At 42.7% G+C, this 25,082-nt stretch overlaps 1 protein-coding gene across 1 annotated transcript in view; it reads right to left on the bottom strand.

The window, feature by feature from the left end:
* The window catches only part of kif5c (kinesin family member 5C), a 31,526-nt gene extending 7,275 nt beyond the window's left edge, over nucleotides 1-24,251 (bottom strand). The window contains exons 1-16 of the mRNA XM_042318376.1: nucleotides 23,447-24,251; nucleotides 15,946-16,033; nucleotides 15,770-15,843; nucleotides 12,107-12,211; nucleotides 11,478-11,526; nucleotides 11,332-11,387; nucleotides 11,086-11,173; nucleotides 10,792-10,916; nucleotides 10,470-10,574; nucleotides 10,031-10,179; nucleotides 9,521-9,669; nucleotides 6,247-6,425; nucleotides 5,663-5,731; nucleotides 3,207-3,413; nucleotides 1,132-1,278; nucleotides 778-966 (exon numbers count right to left, since the gene is read on the bottom strand). Of these exons, the coding sequence (XP_042174310.1) occupies nucleotides 778-966; nucleotides 1,132-1,278; nucleotides 3,207-3,413; nucleotides 5,663-5,731; nucleotides 6,247-6,425; nucleotides 9,521-9,669; nucleotides 10,031-10,179; nucleotides 10,470-10,574; nucleotides 10,792-10,916; nucleotides 11,086-11,173; nucleotides 11,332-11,387; nucleotides 11,478-11,526; nucleotides 12,107-12,211; nucleotides 15,770-15,843; nucleotides 15,946-16,033; nucleotides 23,447-23,572 (1,905 nt within the window). The 5' untranslated portion in view covers nucleotides 23,573-24,251. The remainder of the gene's footprint in view (nucleotides 1-777; nucleotides 967-1,131; nucleotides 1,279-3,206; nucleotides 3,414-5,662; nucleotides 5,732-6,246; nucleotides 6,426-9,520; nucleotides 9,670-10,030; nucleotides 10,180-10,469; nucleotides 10,575-10,791; nucleotides 10,917-11,085; nucleotides 11,174-11,331; nucleotides 11,388-11,477; nucleotides 11,527-12,106; nucleotides 12,212-15,769; nucleotides 15,844-15,945; nucleotides 16,034-23,446) is intronic.
* Between the last annotated feature and the right edge of the window lie 831 nt (nucleotides 24,252-25,082).

The following is a 25,082-nucleotide window of genomic DNA, read 5'->3' as shown; positions in this document are numbered from 1 at the left end:
CGCAAGTATTGATATACTGTAATAATCATCGTATGGAAGTAAACATCAAGTCACGCGATGACATGTTGTGTGGTCCTCCCACTAAGACTCAACAGGAAACCATGCAGTTTATAAGGCTACAGATTAAATAAATTATGATTAACTTCATAGGGTGGTGAATGTGCAAGATGATGAGTTTGATGCTCCTTTCCAATAAATATCGAGGGTCATGTTCTGGTGACATGATGATCGATGCTTGGCTGTCGTCTGACAAATAAAAATAATCTCGCTCTTTTGTCCTCATCAAGTAGGCTCTACGTGCAATCTAGCCAACAGCGCTCAGATAGCACACGTGCCAATACCAGAGTGGGCACATTCGCTATATAACGCAACATTTTTTGTGAGAAAACCATCAGTAGAGTTGAAAATGCGAAGGACACCCATTTAACTTGTATTTTTTATTTGATACATGGGAATTTAACCCCAAAAAGGTATTTTATGTGCACTACGTCATCACGCACAGCCTTTTTATCTGCAACAAGTCATTTTGATGGAAACACATCTCTGGTGAGGAAATGCGCATATTGTTTTTATGCAGATTTTTTAAATATTTGCCTGAAAATCTGTCGCCAATTGGATTGAAACCTAGCTACTACCTCACTTTCCAAACAAGCTGCATGAACAGAATAGTTAACTGAAGAAAGGAAAATATTCAACAAGTCTTGAAGGGCAATGAGTGGACAGTTTTTTAAAATATACAGTATATAGAAAATTATGTTAAATCCACTTCCTGGTTACCTGGGAGATGAGTAACTGACAGGAGGCCAGCTCCTTCTCATTGGCCTGCATCTTGCGGGAGGTGTCGACAAGGGAGCTCTCCAGCTGTTTGCTGCGGTTCACCAGAGACTTGACCTCCGACTTCATCTTGCTGATGTAAAGACGGGCCATGGTGAACTCCTCCTCGATGACCTCATTCACCTCCATCATCTGAGGAGCAGAGAGAGATCAGGAGTGAGTGAGATAGTGTATGAAATATGTGCTTGTATGGAAAACTGTTTGTAACAGGTAGTGTGTCTCAATGACAGAGTGTGTACAGGTATATGTGTGTATGAGTGTAAGTGTGTAATATGTTTGTATAATGTGTGTCCTTACAGCCTTGAGGTCACTGGTGCCGATGATGCCTCCTATCTCACTGAGGTCTCGGAGCAGTAGACTGAGGATCTCTGCTGCTCTCTTCTTATGGTGACTGCTGAGCTCCTGTAGACTGGACAGCTCCCTCTGCACCCCTTCCAGAGTGGTCTGAAACGCACAAACATTTTACCATCACAGTCCAGTCATAATCTATATTCTAGAATATGTATTGAACGGGGCAGAGGAATGCTAGAGAAATTGTCTGAGTTTCATTCCAGGAATGTTCCCTTCCCTCTGCCCTTGTTCACTCTCCTTCGCGGATCTGAGACAACTGGGTAGGTGAAAGCAATAGTTCCTGAGATGTACATATCCAGTCCTTTGAGATCTGTAGCAACGCGGATGCCCCGCCCACCTGAGGATCTGTCTTTTCCTATTTCCTGTGTTTGAGGGTGAAAAATCACTTTCACCTCGCTGGATTGATTGCTTTCATTTCACTCTTGCCACTCTTTCATACTTTTTCTTGTGCCTGTCGTTTCTCCCCACATTCTAAGAAAATGCTGACAATAAACATCATACCTGATCTTCATTCATTTTCTGTCCATGCCAGTAAAATGTTGTATGTGCAATAATTCAGTCAATATCTGATGGATTTGTTTTTTAAATGCCATGCCACGGATACAAAGTTTCCCCCCTCCCCCCCCTCTGGAAACCTCTTTCTCAAAGCTAAGGATCCGGATCACATGTTATTTTAATCACACATTCGTTTTTCTAACATAGCTGCTGTTCACACTCCCCCTTCGCTTCATGTTTCGCTCATTACACACCCTCTTCTGTACCATGGGGATGTAACCTATGTCTCTGCCTCATACTTCTGAACAGCTGAAATAAAAACCCTGCTGGGATTTGAACGAACATTCCAAAACATATATATTATGACGGCTACAATCTTCTCTGTCTGTCGTAACGGAGATTGCAGTTGCACAAGCAGGACGCAGTCCCTACTAGTTGGAGCAAAAACAATCCGTGTTTTGTGTGATGATGTAGGGTGGTCTTTACAGTTGCTGCCGTAGCGTAGTTCCTGAAAAAGATAACACTACCTGACTGCCAGTCTGCTTCTTGCGCAGCTTAGCCAATGTTTGCAATGATGATGAACAAATAACATTCAATCGTTAATTAGACTGCGTGTCTGTGTTTTGAGATGACCCCCCCGGTACCACCAAAATAATATGAAATCACACTTATGCTTACTGAACCATGGAAGTTATAACTGTTTTGTGTACAAGATGAAGTTTGTAGGAAATCACACTTATGCTTACTGAACCATGGAAGTTACAACTGTTTTGTGTACAACATGAAGTTTGTAGGAAATCACACTTATGCTTACTGAACCATGGAAGTTACAACTGTTTTGTGTACAACATGAAGTTTGTAGGAAATCACGCTTATGCTTACTGAACCATGGAAGTTACAACTGCTTTGTGTACAACATGAAGTTTGTAGGAAATCACACTTATGCTTACTGAACCATGGAAGTTACAACTGTTTTGTGTACAACATGAAGTTTGTAGGAAATCACACTTATGCTTACTGAACCATGGAAGTTACAACTGCTTTGTGTACAACATGAAGTTTGTAGGAAATCACGCTTATTCTTAACAGCTTACTGAGGGAATGCAATAGTTGGAACAGATTTGTGCACAACATTAAGTTTGTAGGCTACACCAGTCAGACATAGGCAAGGAAGGGGTAGCGGCAACAGAGCACTCAGCACCACAGCAACTTAGGCAGTGGAGTTGGGCACTCCGCTACGTAAAAAGAAATCCTGTAAATGTGCAGAAATATATTATATTTTTAGCCTGGGGAAATTGGGATACAGAAACTCTGTATCCGTAGCAACTCTGTTTGTTTAAAATATTCTAAACGTTTGGAGTATCTTCATCCATTATACAACTGTTGAGTTCATTATAACTGTTCTAAAAATCTTTTAACAATTTTGATGATGATTGCTACTGTAAAGGGTTAGTGTGTTCAGAGGGGAGGGATCTTCCTGGAATTAAACAGCCCTGGAGACCAAGCTTCCTCCCATTATGACTCACGCTCTTCTGGTTGAGTTCCTCACTGAGCTGGTTGTTGGAGCGGTTCTTGTTCTCCACTTCCTGGCTCTTGTGGTCGTAGTTAACAGCCAGCTCCTCCAGGGCCTGCAGCACCTCCTTCACCTCCTCTTTGGCCGCTTCATTCTCCCTCTGCAGCCTGGACAGGTCCTCCTGCAGCTTCTCATAGTCCTTACGGGCCGAAACCAGCAGCTGGATGGACGGGCAGGTGAGATGAGTAAACACACACACACACACACACACACCAGGATAGAAGCATCTTACAGTCTCTGGCACAAGACAAGGTATTATAAATCCACATCCCAAAATGAAAGCACAAATGCACTTCACATGAGGTGGACAAGATGACAGAATGGCATTAAAGCAATTGTTTCTCTCAGCAGTTAGATTGTGCCCTGCTCCAGCCTTCAAACCCTTGACTATTTGCCTAGAGCGTAATGGACGTGTTACCATGGCAATGTCTTTCTTATTCAAATCCCTTTCTATAATTGCTTCTTTAAAAACCATTAAGGAAAGAATACTTGTATCTGATATGACTCACAGAGTAGGCAGCTGACACTGAGTCCTTACTACTACAGAATTTGCATAGCATGCGATGTGCGTGATGACACAAAGGTCTACAAAATGTACATTGAGTATCCAAAACAAGAACCCTTTCCATGACTGACCATGTGAATCCAGCTCAAAGCTATGATCCCTTATTGATGTCACTTGTTAAATCCACTTCAATCCGTGTAGATGAAGGGGAGGAGACAGGTTAAATAAGGATTTTTAAGCCATGAGACAATTAAGACATGCATTGTGTGTGTGTGCCATTTAGGGGGTGAATGGGCAAGACAAAACATTTAAGTGCCTTTGAACTGGGTCTGGTAGTAGGTGCCAGACGCACCGGTTTGTGTCAAGAACTGCAGCGCTGCTGGGTTTTTCACATTCAACAGTTTCATGTGTGTATCAAGAATGGTCCACCACCCAAAAGACATCCAGCCAACTTGACACAAATGTGGGAAGCATTGGAATCAACATGGACCAGCATCACTGTGGAACGCTTTCGACACCTTGTAGAGTTCATAACTCGACAATTTGAGGTTGTTCTGAGGTTAAAATGGGGGGGGGGGGCTAATCAATATTAGGAAGGGGTTCCTAATGGTTGGAATACTCAGTGTATATCAAATGCAGATCCATATGTCACCACTAGATGGCAATAAACACAAATTCAAGTTATGAGCTCTGTTTATGAGTGTAAAAACACTCCTTTGCTCATTGCACTAATTCAAGTTGATGAATAACTTCACTTTTATCAAGTTATTGCATGTCAATCTACGAGACTAAGGAATATAGATGAAGGAGATGTGTTGTATAGGGTTGGATAAGCTCACCTCATCCTGATGAAGGAGATGTGTTGTATAGGGTTGGATAAGCTCACCTCATCTAGATGAAGGAGATGTGTTGTATAGGGTTGGATAAGTCCACCTCATCTAGATGAAGGAGATGTGTTGTATAGGGTTGGATACGCTCACCTCATCTAGATGGAGATGTGTTGTATAGGGTTGGATAAGCTCACCTCATCCTCATGAAGGAGATGTGTTGGATAAGGCCACCTCATCTAGATGAAGGAGATGTGTTGTATAGGGTTGGATAAGCTCACCTCATCTAGATGAAGGACATGTGTTGATTAGGGTTGAATACGCTCACCTCATCTAGATGAAGGAGATGTGTTGTATAGGGTTGGATAAGCTCACCTCATCTAGATGAAGGAGATGTGTTGTATAGGATTGGATAAGCTCACCTCATCTAGATGAAGGAGATGTGTTGTATAGGGTTGGATAAGCTTACCTCATCCTGATGAAGGAGATGTGTTGTATAGGGTTGGATAAGCTCACCTCATCCAGATGAAGGAGATGTGTTGGATAGGGTAGGATAAGCTCACCTCATCTAGATGAAGGAGATGTGCTGTATAGGGTTGGATACGCTCACCTCATCTAGATGGAGATGTGTTGTATAGGGTTGGATAAGCTCACCTCATCCTGATGAAGGAGATGTGTTGTATAGGGTTGGATAAGCCCACCTCATCTAGATGAAGGAGATGTGTTGTATAGGGTTGGATAAGCTCACCTCATCTAGATGAAGGATATGTGTTGTATAGGGTTGAATACGCTCACCTCATCTAGATGAAGGAGATGTGTTGTATAGGGTTGGATAAGCTCACCTCATCCTGATGAAGGAGATGTGTTGTATAGGGTTGGATAAGCCCACCTCATCTAGATGAAGGAGATGTGTTGTATAGGGTTGGATAAGCTCACCTCATCTAGATGAAGGATATGTGTTGTATAGGGTTGGATAAGCCCACCTCATCCAGATGAAGGAGATGTGTTGTATAGGGTTGGATAACCTTACCTCATCTAGATGAAGGAGATGTGTTGTATAGGGTTGGATAAGCTCACCTCATCTTGATCGATCATCTGCTCTTTGAACTTCTCCGCCAGCTGACTGTGTTGGTTGATCTCATCATCCTGAGATGGGAGGAAAGAAGAAAAATACAATACAAAAATGTTGCATTCAGGTTTGGATTGACCAAGACTCTGTAATCCATTTTTTTTTTTTTTTGGGGGGGGTTAGCTAAAGCAGGGCTATGGCTGCTAGTGTGAGGCGGATGTGTGCACACCAATGTTTATTTTCCCAACAGTTAATTGACTTGAGATTTATGATCTGAGGATAATCAATCTAATCACCCCTTATTAGGTAAATGTCTGGGTCATTAAACCAGATTTGCAATAATTCCACAGAATTATGCATGTATGTGATTATATAGCATTTGCATTTGATTAAAGCCATCTTGTGGTTCATAAAATCTACAAACTGTCCCACCTCAATTAACCACAGACACAGCCCATTTTCAGTCATCCATGACCATGACCCCTCATCACTCCGTGAGTCATTATGCTGCATTCATGTGCTCTCGGCATTATCGGAAACTGTAAACATTAAGACTGGGAAGCCCCATCCATTCCTCTCTGGCCCCGCCCACCTTGTCATCCAGCTGCTGGTACAAGTCGGTGATGAGCCCCTCGTATCGGGTCTTCTCCTCGTCCAATAGCGGGATAGGGGGTGGGGCGATGGTGTCAATCATGGGCGTGGCCATGGCGTCACCACTGTTGCTCTTCTTCTCCTTACTGCTCAGCTGTTCCTCCACTGGAACAGCCTCACCTGGTTGAGGGAGGGAGGGGGGGGGAGGGAGGGAGGGAGGGGGAGCAGTGGTTAGAGTGATGGACCTCAACCAAACAGTTGTGGGTTATGGAGAGGGAAAGCATGGACAGCTTTGACAGATTTTAGCTCACTAAATGTGCCTAAACGTCCTTATCACATTCATAACATGAGACTGAGGGAGAAACAAACAAACTGTACAGAAATCGTCTTAGCTCAGAGGAGAATAATATCTATTATCTTTGTGTAACTATTTTCGTTCCATCCCATAAACAGAACACAGCCCAGCACAAACCCATTTCCACAGGAGACAGGGATATTGGCTGTATCCAGGCTGTATTCAGGCTGCATCACAGCCGGCCGTGATTGGGAGTCCCATAGGGCACCGCACAATTGGCCCAGCGTCGTCCGGGTTTTTGTTCCTCACTGACTTGCCTAGTTAAATAAAGGTTAAATAAAAAATAAATAAATAAAACATGGGACATGAATAATGTGACAGGTGATGAGGCTGATACCCGCTGGCAGAACCCAGGCGAGCGGCTTAGCCCCCGACCGTGCCGACCAGCCAAACATCACCACACCCAGAGATAATCCTCTCACAGCAGAAAAGGGGGAAGATGGATGAATCTGTGTTGGGCAGCTCTCGCGGAGACTTTAAGATAAGGCGGAAAAGGGATGAGGGGGGGGGGTAGAGTTATAAGTGGACAGAGCTCGGGGGAGGGGGACTTCTACTTCAGAGATCCAGAGGCAGACCGCACTCTGCCATCTTCAAGGACTGTCTGGGCATTTGTAGCTGTGGCTAATCTACAATGCAGCGCATGAATGTGTTATCTTATCTCGGAGAGAGAGAGGAATACACTTTCAGCAAAGAAATGATGGGTAGCCGTGGCAACCGTCAGTCCGCACCGCCAGCTAATACAGTATACTGTGGTAGGTGACACACAGCTAGAATATTGCGACATTAAATCTCTCTAACCACCACAATGGAGAACCCTGACCATACTGGTCTTCACACGCTGCAGGGATATACAATGTAACCCATTTGGGAGTATCAACAATCTGTTGATGCCTTACAGCTTGCATTATTTTGCAATGCAAATAGGAGATAATGTGTGCTTACTAATATTATTCACAATCTGCACAATCTCATGAATACAAAAGGAGGCATATAGGCACAGCAGGTTGCTGCATGAGTACTGAGTGGAGGACGCAAACATCGCATTCAGAATGCATTTCACGATGAAAATACATTTGATGAAAACTGTATCTAAATAAGGCCATTCCTTGGAGAGACAACATCCTCTGTCCAGGTCACTCACTCAGAACATAGCCCAAAGTAAGATGTCAAATTGCCTGCTGGGCAAAATCCTAACATCAACAAGATATTTATTCTGACACAGGTTTTAGTTAGAAAAAACAAAGCCGGCAAAGGGAGAACTAAGCAGTGAGTAAATGACAGAACTGGAAACAGAATGAGTGAACGGATGAGTGGTTTTGGAAAACATCTTCAGTCCCCAACATACCCCATTAGAGAAGCCTATTCTACACATACAGTGCATTCTGATAGTATTCAGACCCCTTGACTTTTTCCACATTTTGTTACATTACAGCCTTATTCTACAATTGATTAAATTGTTTTTCCCCCTCATCAATCCACACACAATAATACCCCATAATGACAAAGCAAAGCAATAAATAAAATAAAAACAACTTAAATATTACATTTACATAAGTTTTCAGACCCTTTACTCAGTACTTTGCTGAAGCATCTTTGGCAACGATTACAGCCTTGAGTCTTGGGTAGGGTCATTGTCCTGTTGGAATGTGAACCTACGCTCAGTCTAAGGTCCTAAGCACTCTGGAGCAGGTTTTCATCAAGAATATCTCTGTACTTTGCTCCATTCATCTTTCCCTCGATCCTGACTAGTCTCCCAGTCCCTGCCGCTGAAAAACATCCCCACAACATGATGCTGCCACCACCATGCTTCACCGTAGGGAAGGTGCCAGGATTCCTCCAGACTTGACGCTTGGCAGTCAGGCCAAAGAGTTCAATCTTGGTTCCATCAGAACAGAGAATCTTGTTTCTCATGGTCTGAATCCTTTAGGTGCCTTTTGGAAAACTCCAAGTGGGCTGCCATGTGCCTTTTACTAAGGAGTGGCTTCCATCTGGCCACTCTACCATAAAGACCTGATTGGTGGAGTGCTGCAGAGATAGTTGTCCTTCTGGAAGGTTCTCCCATCTCCACAGAGGAACTCTGGAGCTCAGTCAGAGTAACCATCGGGTTCTTGGTCACCTCCCTGACCAAGGCCCTTCTCCCCCAATTGCTCAGTTTGGCCAGGTGGCCAGTTATAGCTCTATGTCTGGTTCCAAACTTCTTCCATTTAAGAATGATTGAATAATCATTTTAGAATAATGCTGGAACATAAGAAAATGTGGAAAAGGGGAAGGGGTCTGAATCATGTCCGAATACACTGTATGTGTTCAGTGAATACGATGAACAAACCTCCTCTGAGTCATCCAGAGTTCTTCTTCGTGATTTTCATCAAAGCAATTTCATCAAATAAAAACTGAGTTTCAGTAGTAACAATGATGGTTCAACATCCCCTACAACCCGATGAGCTCTGAATACAAGTGAAGTCCTTAGCTTCCATATTCCAGGAGTAGCTGGGAGATGTCTGCAAACATCTATAGTCTCTCTGATGCTCCTGTAGTAGAGTAACTAGGAGCACAATCAAATAAATGACAGTGGGTTTGTGTAAATGATCATACTGATTTCCATGTACTGGGAGGCCCTTGCATTCGAGATGCGCTTATCAGGATTCTAGTCTGGTTTAACCATAATTGCTACACAGCTTCTCCATTTTCTTTTTGTTCTCTCTTGCTCTCTCTCCTTTCCTATCCTCTCTCTCCATTTTTCTCAAGCTACTGTCTGTCTTTGTCACTGTCTCTTTTTTCGCTCTCTCCTCTCTTGTTTTCCTCTCTCTCTCTCTCTCTCTCTCTCTCTCTCTCTCCTCTCCTCTACTCACTCCTCTCATTATCTCTCCCCCCTCTCTCTGTCTCCCCTCTCTTTCCCTCCTCTACTCTCTTTCTTTGTTACCTTTCCTCCAGCGTTTGAGCTCGGTCTCAAGCTTCTGGATCACGTATTTCAAGCCTTTAGTCTTCTCTTTCTCCTTCTCATACTTCTTCTTCCACTCCTCAGCTGTCAGCTCTTGGTTCACTGACACTGTGTTCTTAATGGTCTTAGCTCTGCAACATTGAGAGAGAGAGAGGGGGGGATTTCCATCAGGGGTTGGAATTGATGGATGGAAGAGGGCATATGGTAGTATTTTGCACAAATAGTGTATGTGTACTGAAGGTCAAAGGTCTGACACTGAACTACAACACTCCAATAATCTCTATTGATTTCTTATCACCTTTGCTGTTGGGTGTGGGCTAAACAGCAGCATTGCAACAAGGTCACAGCTGATCTTACTAGACTCATTAGAGATCTAATCTCTATTTTCACTACATCCCCCATGAGGGCACACAAATAAATCCCCCCTTGCAGACTGACTAGAAGAGATACACGGAACACCCCCCCTACAGTGTGTGTAGTATGAGTGCTAACCTCTGTCCAAACATGAGGGTGGACTTGGTCTCAGCCTCATTGTAGACAGAGGGGGAGGCACAGATGATGATGGTGGTCCTACAGTTTCCCCCCAGAGAGTCCTGCAGGATACGGGTCATCTTACTGTCTCTGTAGGGCACGTGGGTTTTCTACAGGACGGGAAGAGGGAAAATCAAGAGGAGCTTCACAAATAAGGCAACATCTGCTATTTTCTAGAATATTTCATGTTCGCGTCACAGACAAAAGGACATGTTAGTAGAATAGGACAAGGAAATGATCAATCTGAGAGAGAGAGAGAGAGAGAGACAGACAGACAGAGGGAAAGATAGAGAAAGAGAGAGAGACAGACAGAGGGAAAGATAGAGAGAGAGACAGAAAGATAGAGAGAGAGAGACAGAAAGAAAGAACCTCAACACAGTGAAACAGACTTATAACTTACAGTTCCCTCGGCCAGAGCTGATATGACGTTCCCCAGCGCGGAGAGGGACTTATTGATATTCTTGGCCTCGTCCAACACAGATCCCTCTGCCCCAGTTTTACTGACCTGAAGGAGAGGATAATAAATACCCACAGCAAACAAGTTCTGTGGAGAAGATAGGTCTAATAGGTCTTCAATCAAAATGCTGTGTGAAGAGGTTATTTTAATGATGATTTATTGAAGAGAGTGAAAGAAGGAGAGGGAGGAGAGAGGGAAGGGAAGACCTAGTGAGAGAGGCAGATGGAGGGTAGATAAGTGTAGAAAGAGGGGAAAGCACTGTGACCTTCTCACTGCCAGCCAGATCCACCAAGTAGAGTTTTCCTGACAGCTTCAGTTCTGTCTCTACATTCTCCTGCTTGATGTTGATCAGGAAGATGCTGTGACTGCGAGAACTGTGCTCATTCATGTCTGTATGGACGAACAAAAAGCCGAGCAACATTTGAGTCCGTGCTAGCACAGAAAGCGGGCGGCTTTTTGCTGAATCACTGGAAATCAATGGGTAGTTAGCAACATTCTTGCAACATTTCTTTATTAAACATGCACTTTAGTGATTCCGAAGGAAAAGAGAAGCCCATACTTGTAACAGCCACGTGACGATTGGATTTTCCTTCATCGATGACATCCATAACCTCTTCTGGACTGGACACAAAGCGCTCCGTACAGCCCTTTGTGGAAAAGTGGGAATATGTGTGAAGGTGAGGACCACAAGATTGCTGGGTAATGACCTGCAATATTACTGTGTTAAGAGAAGGAACAATCATAGTATCAACAATTGAACACCTTCCTGTTTATAGAACTTGAGCTACAGCGATTGGATACCCACCTTAACATAGGGCACCTTGTTTTTGTCCTCATGCACTGCTAGGTTGGTCTTTGACACTTAAAATGAAAAATATATACATCAAAATTGTCCACCTCAGTATTTAGAAATCTGAACTTAGTAAAACTAGAAATAAAGTCCTTACTTACCATCCAATAAGTCTCTGATCTTGTCTAAGTAAATTTCAAAATAGGAGACCTATAAACACAAAACATATCACACACAGCATAAACACACAGACAGAATTGATCCTGTGCCAGTCTTGCCCTCAGTGAAAGATTCACTGTTCTAACAGATGAACACTTGGGTTCCTAGACTTTTGTGTTGTAATATTTCCATTTGAGTTGCTAGTGGCCGCGAGGACACACAGCCACAGAGTCACGGGCTGAAGGTGTCACTGCAGTGACCATATGGTACGTGTAGGCCACCCCAGCAGAACTGGCACCTCTGTGGGTCCTGTCACTAACACTATCACAGCAACGAGCACTGGACTAATCCTCAGTCACCGCAACACCGCTTCCATTCACTTGTTATGGACCTGGTGGTTTGGTAACAGTATAATACAAATGCCATTCAAATGTCTTTTTTAAAATATTCAAATATTATATTTACAAAAGCTATTGCATACATTTTACACTCAGCTTACACTTTCGACAAATCCTGCTATATGAACAAAGGCTATTTCCTTTGAAGGCAAGCTAAGCTACAACGCATGGACACAGACTCACTGAGCAACTAGCCCAGGGTTCAGAGGGCCATTCCATGATGTGTCTGTTACCTTGATGTGGAACTCCAGGTTCTCGTCCATGGAGTAGATGTGGTCAAAGATGTCCCTGGCGATACGGGGGATGATACCCATCAGCTGGGAGTCATGGAGCTTGCCCTGAGATGGAGAACACAACATCTTTCACAAACAACATCCAACATTTCCAAAACATGACAATATTTTTAAAAAACTGCTTGTGCAAAAAAATACGCTGCTCACAAAATGTATGTGAAGAAAATGATACATCTGACCCAAGAAGGAAAAGTGAGAGTATTTAAAAAATTAAAAAACAAATATTCAGTCTCTCTGTCAGGTTACTACTAGTAGCGCAGTAGAGGCTGCTGAGGGGAGGACAGCTCATAATAATGGCTGGATCAGAGTAAATTAAATGGCATCAAACACATGGAAACCATGTGTTTGATGGATTTGATACCGTTCCACTCATTCCGCTCCAGCCATTACCACAAGCCCGTCCTCCCCAATTAAGGTGCCACCAACCTCCTGTGAAGTAGCGACAGAGGTTTATCACAGGCTGCTATCAAGCTCTTACAGAGGACAAATCATTCAGCCTTAACCCTCATAGGGTGTTTTCAGATACAGTGCATTCTGAAAGTATTCAAACCCCTTTACTTTTCCACATTTTGTTACGTTACAGCCTTATTCTAAAATGTATTGTTTTCGTCATCAATTTACACACAATACCAGACAATGCCAAAATGAAAACAGATTTTTAGAAATGTATTTACATAAGTATTCAGACCCTTTGCTATGAGACTTGAAATTGAGCTCAGGTGCATCCTGTTTCCATGTATCATCCTTGAGATGTTTCTACAACTTGATTGGAGCCCACCTGTGGTAAATTCAATTGATTGGACATGATTTCAAAAAGCACACACCTGTCTATATAAGGTCTCATAGTTGACAGTGCATGTCAGAGCAAAAACCAAGCCAGGATTACGTCGAGGCACAGATCCAGGGTAGGGTACCAAAACAATTCTGAAGTATTGAAGGTCCCCAAGAACACAGTGGGCTCAATCATTCTTAAATGGAAGAAGTTTGGAACCAGACATAGAGCTATAACTGGCCACCCGGCCAAACTGAGCAATTGGGGGAGAAGGGCCTTTGGTCAGGGAGGTGACCAAGAACCCGATGGTTACTCTGACAGAGCTCCAGAGTTCCTCTGTGGAGATGGGAGAACCTTCCAGAAGGACAACCATCTCTGCAGCACTCTACCAATCAAGCCTTTATGGTCGAATGACCAGACGGAAGCCACTCCTCAGTAAAAGGCACATGGCAGCCCACTTTGAGTTTTCCAAAAGGCACCTAAAGACTCCCAGACTACGAGAAACAAGATTCTCTGGCCTGATGAAACCAAGATTGAACTTTTTGGCCTGAATGCCAAGCGTCACGTCTGGAGGAAACCTGGCACCATCCCTACGGCGAAGCATGATACTGGCAGCATAATGCTGTGGGGATGTTTTTCAGCGGCAGGGACTGGGAGACTAGTCAGGATCTAGGGAAAGATGAACGGAGCAAAGTACAGAGAGATCCTTGATGAAAACCTGCTACAGAGAGCTCAGGACCTCAGACTGGGGCGAAGGTTCACCTTCCAACAGGACAACGACCCTAAGCACACAGCCAAGACAACGCAGGAGCAGCTTCGGAACAAGTCTCTGAATGTCATTGAGTGGCCCAGCCAGAGCCCGAACTTGAACCCAATCGAACATCTCTGGAGAGACCTGAAAATAGCTGTGCAGCAACTCTCCCCATCAAACCTGACAGAGCTTGAGAGGATCTGCAGAGAAGAATTGGAGAAACTCCCCAAATACAAGTGTGCAAGCCTGTAGCGTCATACCAAAGAAGACTCGAGACTGTAATCACTGCCAAAGGTGCTTCAACAAAGTACTGCGTAAAGGGTCTGAATACTTATGTAAATGTGATATTTCTGTTTAAAATTATTATAAATTAGCAAGAACAACAAAAAAATACTGTTTTTGCTTTGTCATTATGGGGTATTGTCTGTAGATTTATGAGGGAAAAAACAATTTAATACATTAGAGAATAAGGCTGTAATGTAAAAATATGTGGAAAAAGTCAAGGGGTCTGAATACTTTCTGAATGCACTGTATATTCCTCTTTAAAATAACCGATCTCGGTCCTCTTTAAAGGGAACTCTAGGGTAAAAAAAAGCTAAAGAACTCGGTTTGTATTCACACTGCCCTTGCCTTTGAATGAGGACTCAACTCTTTTGCCAGTTCACTTCACGTATTCTGTGGTCCGAGTCTTCTTTGCATTCACATTGATTGCTATGTTTAGAAAATTCAATCAATGCATTCTGTGTTTTTACAACGTGCAGGACAACCCTGCACTAACACCCTTAGTCTACATAAGGCCTATGTCCACATATTAAAATGAAATATACATGGGACCTCAAGGGGGTTTCATTACAGACTCCTCGGCCAGCCTGTATCCCTTCAAAAATGTAGTCCTCTCATCTCCATCCCAATCCCCATTTAATTCAGTCTGACCCTTCCTTAAACAGCCAAATTGCAATTTAAAAATGTTATTGTCTCGGCAATAATTTACTCTGCAATGGACTATTACCGTTTGCCCTTCGCCTCAGGGCTGCCACGTCCTTCAAACTGTAATTTGATTCTAGGTATGGGGAGATGTATAATAGTGTTTTAGATGAAACACATAACAGGGATAGTTGTACATTCTGGTCAGGCTGGCAGAGCTTGCATGGAAGCTAATCATACTGCCACCATCTCTTTCCCCATCCTTCCATCACCTGCTAAGGAAACCTGTGGATGGTATAAATGTTTCTCCATTTCATCCTCAAGCTTGCTGAAGATTCTCTGGGCTGTTACCAGGGGAACGGCTGCAGCTGAATAGGAGGCTATACTGTATGTGTAAATCGCATGGCGGCACATCGTGTGAACTGTGGCAGAGAAGCACCTCGCTGCTATTTTGGCGTGCCGTCTGGCATAGACAGTCGGGCTAAATAAAGGTATGCCAGGAAGGAAGACGCAGCAGGAGGGAGGGACTGTTGGTGAATGTTCCCATCTGAGGAGAATTAGGAATTACATTTCTCACAAGCTTGAACAAGATTTTTTACTGAAAATATTCATATTTGTGTGTGTGTGTGTGTTTGAATGCTGCCTGACTGGCACCTCCCTTTAATGAAACAAACGTGTTTGACAGATACAGCTTCAAATGTGTTTGTCAGTGAAATCTCAAGTGTCATGCCGCCTCAGTAGAAACCACTGCACAATTCCAATCCGCCTGTAAAAATCATGTTTGTGCGACTCTCTCCCATGTTAGGATTATGACTGAGGGAAACGTCTTAAACTCCAGTCAATCCCTGCTCAGTCAATGGGTCACTAGACCCTCTACAGATGATGCAGGCAGTGAGGCCAAAGGTTCACCCTGCTTCTAGACTGCACCTCTGTCTCCTCTTTATACAGTTTCATGTTCCATGGGCCTCTCCGTCGTGCTGTCTTGTAAAGCTCCTTAAAACTAGCTGCTAATGGCCATACTTGCACTGTGGCTTCACATGTCCTGTGATTACGTGTATCATTATTCAATACTGCTATCCTTAATCTTATCTCTGACCGAATCTCTTTGGCTCTCATTCAAATCCCAATGAGGACTAAAAATGTCCTCCAGACTTACCTCCATGGTGTGAGTCTTGCCTGATGAGGTCTGGCCATAGGCAAAGATGGTTCCATTGTACCCACCCAACACATCTGCAAAACAAAACACAGTGGGGTTAACTCTTTCAAAATATGTCTGAAACTGAGTTCACATGACGACGGTGAGGATGTGAGATTATAGGGCACAGCGTTTACCTTTGACGATCTGCTTGGCACAGGCATCATAGACCTGCTCCTGGGCTGTGTTGGGTGGCAGGACTCGGTCAAACACATAAGGCTTGCCCTGCATGGAAAAAGGAGGAAGGAAACTGTCAAGAGAGTCCCCATCTCATTCCACCTTTCATTTGCCCCTGAGAAATCAGTGTCAAGCTAAAGCCTTGAGTTATTTTCATATCAACAAAACTGAATGGAAGTTAAACACTTTTCATCACAGGCATTTCTCACTGTTTCTTAAAGTCTTTTGACTGCTAGCTGGGTCTGACAATCTGACAAGGTGATCAAATCGGGTCTGTATTACATCAAGCAAGGTGCTTTGACTCTGGTGACCTTGTTCTCTCCAGATCTGTTTCAGAGTCAGTCAGTCTAGCAGGTGTCACACTAAACCAGTCACCTTCTGCTCTGAGGTAGAGCCGTGGCAACGCTAGCCTGACATCGAATCAGTTCTCCTGTCACAAGAATACAGGACAGGTCACCTGTCTCAACCTTACACTATGGGCCTGGACGTTATTATGTTACTTTAGAGACAGAGACAACTGAAATTTTTTTTGTTAATCAAATACTTTTATAATAATAATAACAGAAAACCCTTTTAAAGCGACTTACAGTCATGCGCGCAAACATTTGACATGGATCAATGTTGTGGATCAGTGTTGTAGTTACAGATGGTTTGCGACCATAAATAAACAAGATCATACAACGACGCACTTGAAACTCTAGTACAGCTATTGCCCAACATCAGAGAGTAATGTGAAGTTGAGGGCTAGCACGAAATATTTAGGTTCTGTGCAATGTTTCCCCTATACTAATTTGCCACCACTCGAAAATATGCAAAAAATAAGAAATTAGGATGGTAAAACATTTAGAGTGTACATTTAAATGACTGTAACAAGATATAAAGTATGTAGAAAAGATAATGGAGCTACATATATATTTTTAAATGAGGTCATCTTGTTTTCCTACCACACTATTTTCCTATCACACTGACTGACTGAATTAATGGTGAAAAGACAACAAGAAATCAATCAATATGAAACTAACATGGGGCAATGTGACAATGATAGCCTGGTCCAGTGAAAACAAAGACCCCACACATGACATCATCTGCCACTACCACCTGTGTATCTGTGTGTGGTCCAGTTTGATTCAAGCCCAACCCAAGGAGGCTATTAAGCGGCTTGTTTTATGTTTGGCTCTCTTTGTTCTGGACCGGCTTTCTGACAGAGGAGCGATTATTTTTTTTCCAGGCCTTTATAGCGCAGGCACGGGGTCAACCCGAACAGCAGTAAGCTCCAACAATGACCCGGTTGCCATGGAAACTGCATCCCACAGGGAGAGGCCTGCAATGATTGGATGTCGGCCGGCTCCAGGTGTCCCTCAGCGGATGGAGGAGGAGGATGGAAACATGATTGCTGTTGAGTGCTGTAGACTTCTCTCTCTCTCGCTGACAGGAAGGCGGTCGGCTATGTCGTAATCTCTTGCTCAGCAAGATCCTTTGAGCAATCGTAGGGCACTGCTTGTGTGTTTTATGAAGGTTATCAACCACCAAACATTTAAAAGAGATAAGGTAGCCACTCTCAACAATTTCAATGTCTTTTTACGAGAACGTTTCAAATCAAATCAAATGGTATTTGTCACAAATACAAATACAACCTTACCATGAAATGCTTACTTAGAAGCCCTTAACCAACAATGCAGTTCAAGAAATAGAGTTAAGAAAGTACTTACTAAATAAATAAATAAATAAATATAAATAAAAAGTAACACAATAAAATAACAATAACGAGGCTATATACAGGTGGTACCGAGTCAATGTGCGGGGGTACAGGTTAGTCGATATGAAATTTCAATATGGAATGAAATTGTATCATAACGTCTCCCATAAATTCACCTCACAGCTCAATACACGTGTTCTAAATGACTTATGAGCAATACCTTTAGCCAAGCTTGAAAGTCAAATTGAAAACCCATAGCAGTATTGCAGCAGTCTGCAAGATTTACAAATGCATGTGACCACACATACACTATTCCACAAGCTCAATAAATGATGTGTGGACACACACACGCGCACGCACGTGCAGGCAGGTACACACACACACACACGTGCAGGCAGGTACACACACACGCACGCACGCACGTGCAGGCAGGTACACACACACACACACATGTTCTAAATGCCATGTTAGACCTCTCAATAATTGATGTGCTGTCCCAAAGGAAGGCCAAGGCCTTTGCTCTTTTGGACTGCATGATGTCTCAGGCATTATTAAATGAACATGCTCTCACTGTGTGCACATCATTATGCTGGAGGACCGCCTGACGAGGGTCTTTAGCAGGGTATACTGGTACCTAACTTCTTTTGAGAGAGAGAGAGAGAGAGAGAGAGAGAGAGAGAGAGAGAGAGAGAGAGAGAGAGAGAGAGAGAGAGAGAGAGAGAGAGGAGAGAGAGGAGAGAGAGAGAGCAGGTGTAGGAAAGAAATACACTTGTATGTGTGACCATGCATACACTCTCTTTGTAAAGGGTGTGTTGGTCTGTGTGTTTGTAATTGGCGACGATGATTCTAGCCTGTGACCTCCAGCTCCCTTTTCAATCATCTCTAATGACATCCGGCATACATCGTCATGGAGACTAAATTACCCAAGAGACCCAGCTGCATCGCATCGCTCCAGCCATGGCCCTGTATCTCGACCAAACAAAGACACAGCTATATTTCACCTCTATAAATACACACAGAACCAGCAATAGAACTGAAACAAGGCTGGGCTTGTTTGCTTAATACCGTAAACACGCTATTCCCTTAATAAATACACTACACATTGTAATCTAATACATCATTGTTGTGCACATTAATAAATAAGTGATGTACTGTATATGTTTGTCTAAAACAGGTTGAGGCTATAGTAGTAAGTTGTGTCAATTTAAACCAGTGCTGCTGAAGAGAGCAGCCAGTAGCATGTGCTGTGCATTGTTCATGAAAGATGACTTCTAACCCCAAGCCATAAGATTGCTAAATAGCCATGATAAATTGTAAATTAAATGGTTATCCGGACTTTCTGCACTGATTTCGATGCACACGCATAAGACTATACATGTATATACACACTCACTCACACACACACACTACTCTCCCACAAAACCCACACACATACACTACATACGTGCACACACAATCACATAACACACACAAGCATACCGCCACAAAACAAACACAGACAAACACACACTTTTACACTCATAAACTGCTGGTACTCTGTTCTGAATTTACTCGTGTTATTATTCATCTTCCTGATGCCTAGTCACGTTACCCTGCCTTCATGTACAAACTGTATCTACCTCAATTACCTTGTACCTTTGCACATTGATCTGGCACTGGTACTGCCTGTATATAGCTCCATTCTTGTGTATTTTACTCCTTGTGTTACACATTTTATTTTTATTATAATTTTAAAAAATCTACATCATTGGGAAGGGCTCGTTGTATTGATTTGTATAAATAAGCATGGTGTCAAACACCATTACTACTCGTATAAAATCAAATTTGGGTAAGATGAAAATGCATAATGGCGACGGTGCATAAAAATGGCGGCCCCCATGTACTTACAACAAATGTCTCGTTTGCTCAGTATGCCAGATTGTACATAACTTTCTGTTAATGTTTTTTTTGTATCGTAATTAGCACAGTATACATGATCCAAATTCAAGCTCCAACAGCGGGAATTTTAAAAAAACGACTAAAAAGTAGATTGTGCTGATTTGCTGGCACATTGAACCATGTCACGCACCGTAGTTTAAGAACTCTGTTGGTAGTGCTAAAAACAATGATGTCATATTGGAATTCCTCTATCTTTATGCACCTTCACCATTGAATTCTGTAGTGGGGCTTTGTCTAAATCGGTGACATGAATGTCTCAACCAAAGCCAGTCCTGCCCCACCCCCATATGTTCATGTGTTCACCCACACCACACAAAAGAAACAGAGATTGAGAGGTTAACCTTATTGCAGCACATCACAGATCTTATCTGGGCAACATGTTGATAAAGATCACTGTATGTGGATATTGACAACCAACCATGCACAGGATCAAACTAAATCAAAGGGACACAGTCATAAATTGTGTTTTGCTGTGATTTTTCCAATTACAGATTTCACAGGAAATTTAATCCTTGCTCTAATGGGGAGTCACAAAAAAATCTATTACACACAGCAGAGCCCTCCCCAGACTCAAAGAGTATGAGGATTTGGAGATTTCTCCCAAAATGTACACTGAGTGTACAAAACATGACATAGACTGACCAGGGTGAATCCATGTGTAAGCTATGATCCCTTATTGATGTCACATGTTAAATCCACTTCAATAAGTGTAGATGAAGGAGAGAAGACAGGTTAAAGAAGGATTTGTAAGCCTTGAGACAATTGAGACGGATTGTGTACGTGTGCCATTCAGAGGGTGAATGGGCAAGACAAAAGATTGAAGTGCCTTTAAAAAGGGTCTGGTAGAAGGTGCCAGGCGCCCCGGTTCATTTCACAAACAGTACATGGCTGTTTGAAGCTTTGCAATTATGTGCATGAAATCATCAGCTTCTCTCTGTTAAGCAATTAGACTACTGTAGGTTACAAAATGGAAAGGATGCTGCAAATCAATACATCTAAATGTCAGGGCAAGAATAAGAGGAATACATGGTGCATTGCTTTATTTTGCATGATATGTAGATCTACTCTAGGCTTCTAGTAAATATGTAATATATTTCTATCTGATTTAGTGTAACAGATGGAAAGAACAAGAGTAGGCCTGAATGTGTGTGTTTGTTACCGAACACGTTCCCCTTCCCCCCTTTACAAACGATCCATGCATTAATGTTGCTCTGTCTGGTTTGGCTTTATGCAACCATACCCCCACACCTTCCCCTGGGCTAAGGCAAACACTAATGTCGGACGTGTCGGCACAAAGGGAACCTGCCTTGCTTTGCATGGGTTCCAAACATATTCATAATTTAACAGTCCATAATGAAGGGAGTTCAGTTAAATGCAGTCACAGTGGGCCTATAATATATGTGCATGTGTTAAGCTACTGTGTCCACAGTTTGTAACAACTGTTCATACTGGATCTGATCCTCCAGCGTAACGCTTGTGATGAGTAACCCAATAACTTGGGACAATAGCAGGGAGGGGACATTTAGCTAGAGATTCTAACCTATGAAAAAAAGAAATAAAATCCCAGATCGATATTAGCCTTAAGATAAGGGTGTGTAATAGGGCTGGGAATTACCAGGGACCTCACGATACGATGTCATCACGATACTTAGGTGCCGATACAATATGTATTGCGATTCTCACGATTCTATATGTGTTGCGGTTCGATACTGTGATTTCATTGCGATTTGATGTTCTAAACATATTGATCAGTCATGGAAATAAGAGTACTGAAAACAAATGGGCTCCTGATTTAAAAACAAGATGGAGAACAAGCTATGAAGGAAAAGTATTGGCGTTATGGTGCAGCTACAGCAAACTAGCGCAAAAAGAATATTGCGACATTGTCAAAACGATCCAACATATCGTCAAAAATAATATCTCAATATAAATATCTCTTTTTTTCCCAAAATCCCAAGTGTCCAATGCAAAACATTTAATTGAGAGCTGAGGTTCAGATGCTGCACTGTTGGGGATCGTAACCCTCTGTGCGTGTGAAACACTCACTGAGAGTGACCATCCCTATCACCTATACTATACTTCCCACTGAGCACCTGTTCTCGCAGAAGCATGCAGTGTGAGCAATGATCACTGGGCCTCCAAAAACATGATGTACTGTAGGTCTAGTCATCCATTTCTCCAGTCAAATAATAAACATCATGGGTCTTTTACTGATGTCATCTTTCAGCCTAAGATGAGCTAGAGATCAGTGAAGCTGCCCTGGCACTGAACCATGTATATTCCCCCAAGGCTAAGGAAGAGGAGGAGGAGGGGCACAGCTAGGATGATGCTAGCATATGGGAGAGGAGCGGGCTAGTGGCAGAACTGAGGAAATAGGTATGCTGGCTTTGTGTATTTCACAGCACAGCTTAGCCTAGGAGAACTCAGACGACGGCAAACGAGACACACTGACTACCTGCACAAATCCTCCTGAGCACAATACTATCAGTCCAACACAGGCTCTATTCCAGCACTAACTGGGAAATTAAACGTGCGCACAAACACACAGCAGACACACACACGTCTGATGTCCTAGGTAATGCTTCAATCAGCTTCTTCGCAACCCCCTCCCCTTTTCCATTACTGGTAAAAAAAAAAACGGTCCTTATTTACGCTACTTAAACTCACTCAGCCAGCAGTTCTCTCTTCTGATGGTCATTTCCTCTTTTGCCTTCCCCTCCCTGGGATGACATAGGTTTTCCATTCCAATTACTGTCTGGTCAATGATGATGTCTCTATGGGTTTAGACAGGCCAAACTAAGACAAACTAGGCTGTTTCCCATGTAATGGGCTCCACTCATGCAGACTCTGACTGGCTTCATGCTGGGAGCCTCTAGCTGTAGTAGCAATAGAATCAAACCTTGATTTAGGGTGGCCACTACAAAGGAGGGAGGGAGATACTTCTCGTTCTGATTTCAAACATGAGCCTGTGTTTTCATTTTATTCCATGTACTGACAATAGAAGACTTTTATTTGTTCTTTCAGATAGGTTGTTTTATGATCTACCTTAAAATGAATAACCTTTGAGATCAACCCATTTGTACATGTAGGTAGGGGTGAAGTGAAAAGCATGCAAAAAGATGAAGGGACATGAAGGAATTATGAGACCATAGCTTTCTCATCAGGATGGAAATGTAATGACATTGAAATGACTAAGCATAAGATACAACGAACTTCTTTCAATTAAAGTTAATTTTCACCTACAGCGAAGATGGTTATATTAATTTCAATTTAACGTTGATGACGTAATATGTTGGTAATGCCATTGATGACAGCACATATTGACAGTCTACAGACTCGCAGACCCTTGGGGGAAAGGTGTGAATTCTACCGTCCATTCGGTGACCATTGAACACCACTAGGCAAACTGAATTAATGATGATGATGTCGAGATAAACATTCACAGCGTACTATTTTACTATCTATTCGTTTGACACCAAGCGTACATCATGGGTAATTATGCCCCTGTAGCTCGATCATGATCCATCCAGACCCAAATTGGAGAGACGCTTCCATTGATAGCAGAGTACAGGAATCATTGATCACAATGTTGGTCACTCTATTTGGCATTTCCACCATTATTCTTCAAAACAAATGCCCATTAACCGCCTATTTATTAATTCGTATAAAACAATGTCACCTTGCACATCAACATTTATTTTGTCAGACTGAATTTGAGTGAATTTAGGCACCTGTATCATGGCTTTGTTTGTAGACTACACCATGGATATTAGGCGTATATATATATATATATATATATATATATGAAATTATTAAGATTTACTCACCGTTATTACCACCGTGTCTTCGCCTTTGAATTTCGGGATGTATTTATCTCCTCTGTTGGTTTCCGATTCATTCAAAGGCCTGAATCGGCACATCACTTTTACACCGCACTCAGCAGCATCCGCCATGTCCACAGCACTAGATTATTTCCAACCAGATAACCCAAATAACTTTCTCTAGGCTAACTATCGCGAAGTTTACTGCAATTTTACTGAGATGGAATTAAGCACTTATTTCCTTTGTCATTCGCTGAAATTCAATCTCGATCGACATCCCTGTCAATTCAACGATTGGCGCTAGGCTGAATCCTAGTCTAACGTTACCTGCTTAAAAGGAAAACAATAGATTGATGAATGGTCTGGCTGCTATCGTTTGATAGCGTCGATTTGAATGCGAGTTCCCCTTTTCGTGGTCAAACATTGGTTAAAGACTTCCCGTATTCACCGATGCGTCTTGCATCAGGACCAGCATCGACCAATTTGAAGCTCCTTGCTCTAATGCTGTCAATCCCACTTTGGTCCACCTCAGTGAAGGTGAGGTTGTTGATGTTGCGGTAGCCTAACACGCTTGCAGCCCGAACGGGACTTCTATGGTATTCTGGGAGGAGTATTCAAATCATATTGATAAACGATATAAAACAAGAGATTGTAAAGATAATTTTACTTTGCATGTGTTGTAAATAAGTGTTACACGGGTAGGTTACATTTTTAAACATCACCATAAGAACAAATATTTCTGTGTAAAATGGAATTGATGGTCCAATATTCCATGGAAGCTAATCACTCAGCTCGATGTTCCCCTCTAGTGGGTTTGCTGTGAATGATGGGCCGACCGTCTGTGGTGTCCCATACAGAGGACTCTAGCGCCGAAAAGCCTGTTTTAGCCTATACTACAACCTCACTCCTGACCTCGATTGGAATACATTTTAGGGGAAAGGGGGGATACCTAGTCAGTTGTTCAACTGAAATGTGTCTTCCGCATTTAACCTAACCTCTTTGAATCAGAGAGGTGCGGGAGGGTGCCACAGTCGACATCCACGTCTTCGGCGCCCTGGGAACAGTGGGTTAACTGCCTTGCTCAGGGGCAGAACGACAGATGTACAGACTGCAGTGAAGGATAACTACTAGGTTTATAGGATTCTGAAGACTAAACCCCAGCAACAGGTGTAGCATACAGTAACTTTCCAGAGCCACAATAAAACCTAAATCAAGGCGAAATACATACAGTACCAGTCAAATTTTGGACACAGCTACTCATTCAAGGGTTTTCTTTATTTTTTACTATTTTTTACATTGTAGAAGTGAATACATCAAAACTATGAAATGACACATATGGAATCATGTAGTGACCAAACAAGTGTGAAACAAATCCGAATATATTTTATATGTGAGATTCTTCAAAGTAGCCACCCTTTGCCTTGATGACAGCTTTGCACTCTTGACATTCTCTCAACCAGATTCATGAGGAATGCTTTTCCAACAGTCATGAAGGATTACCCAAATATGCTGAGCACTTGTTGGCTGCTTTTCCTTCACCCTGCAGTCCCAACTCATCCCAAACCATCTCAATTGGGTTGAGGTCAGGTGATTGTGGAGGCCAAGTCATCTGATGCAGCACTCCATCACTCTCCTTGGTCAA

The sequence above is a fragment of the Oncorhynchus tshawytscha genome, linkage group LG03 (assembly GCF_018296145.1).
Source record: "Oncorhynchus tshawytscha isolate Ot180627B linkage group LG03, Otsh_v2.0, whole genome shotgun sequence".
Lineage (NCBI taxonomy): Eukaryota > Metazoa > Chordata > Actinopteri > Salmoniformes > Salmonidae > Oncorhynchus > Oncorhynchus tshawytscha.
The sequence above is the reverse complement of the archived record's forward strand: the minus strand, read 5'-3'. Positions and strand labels throughout refer to the sequence as shown.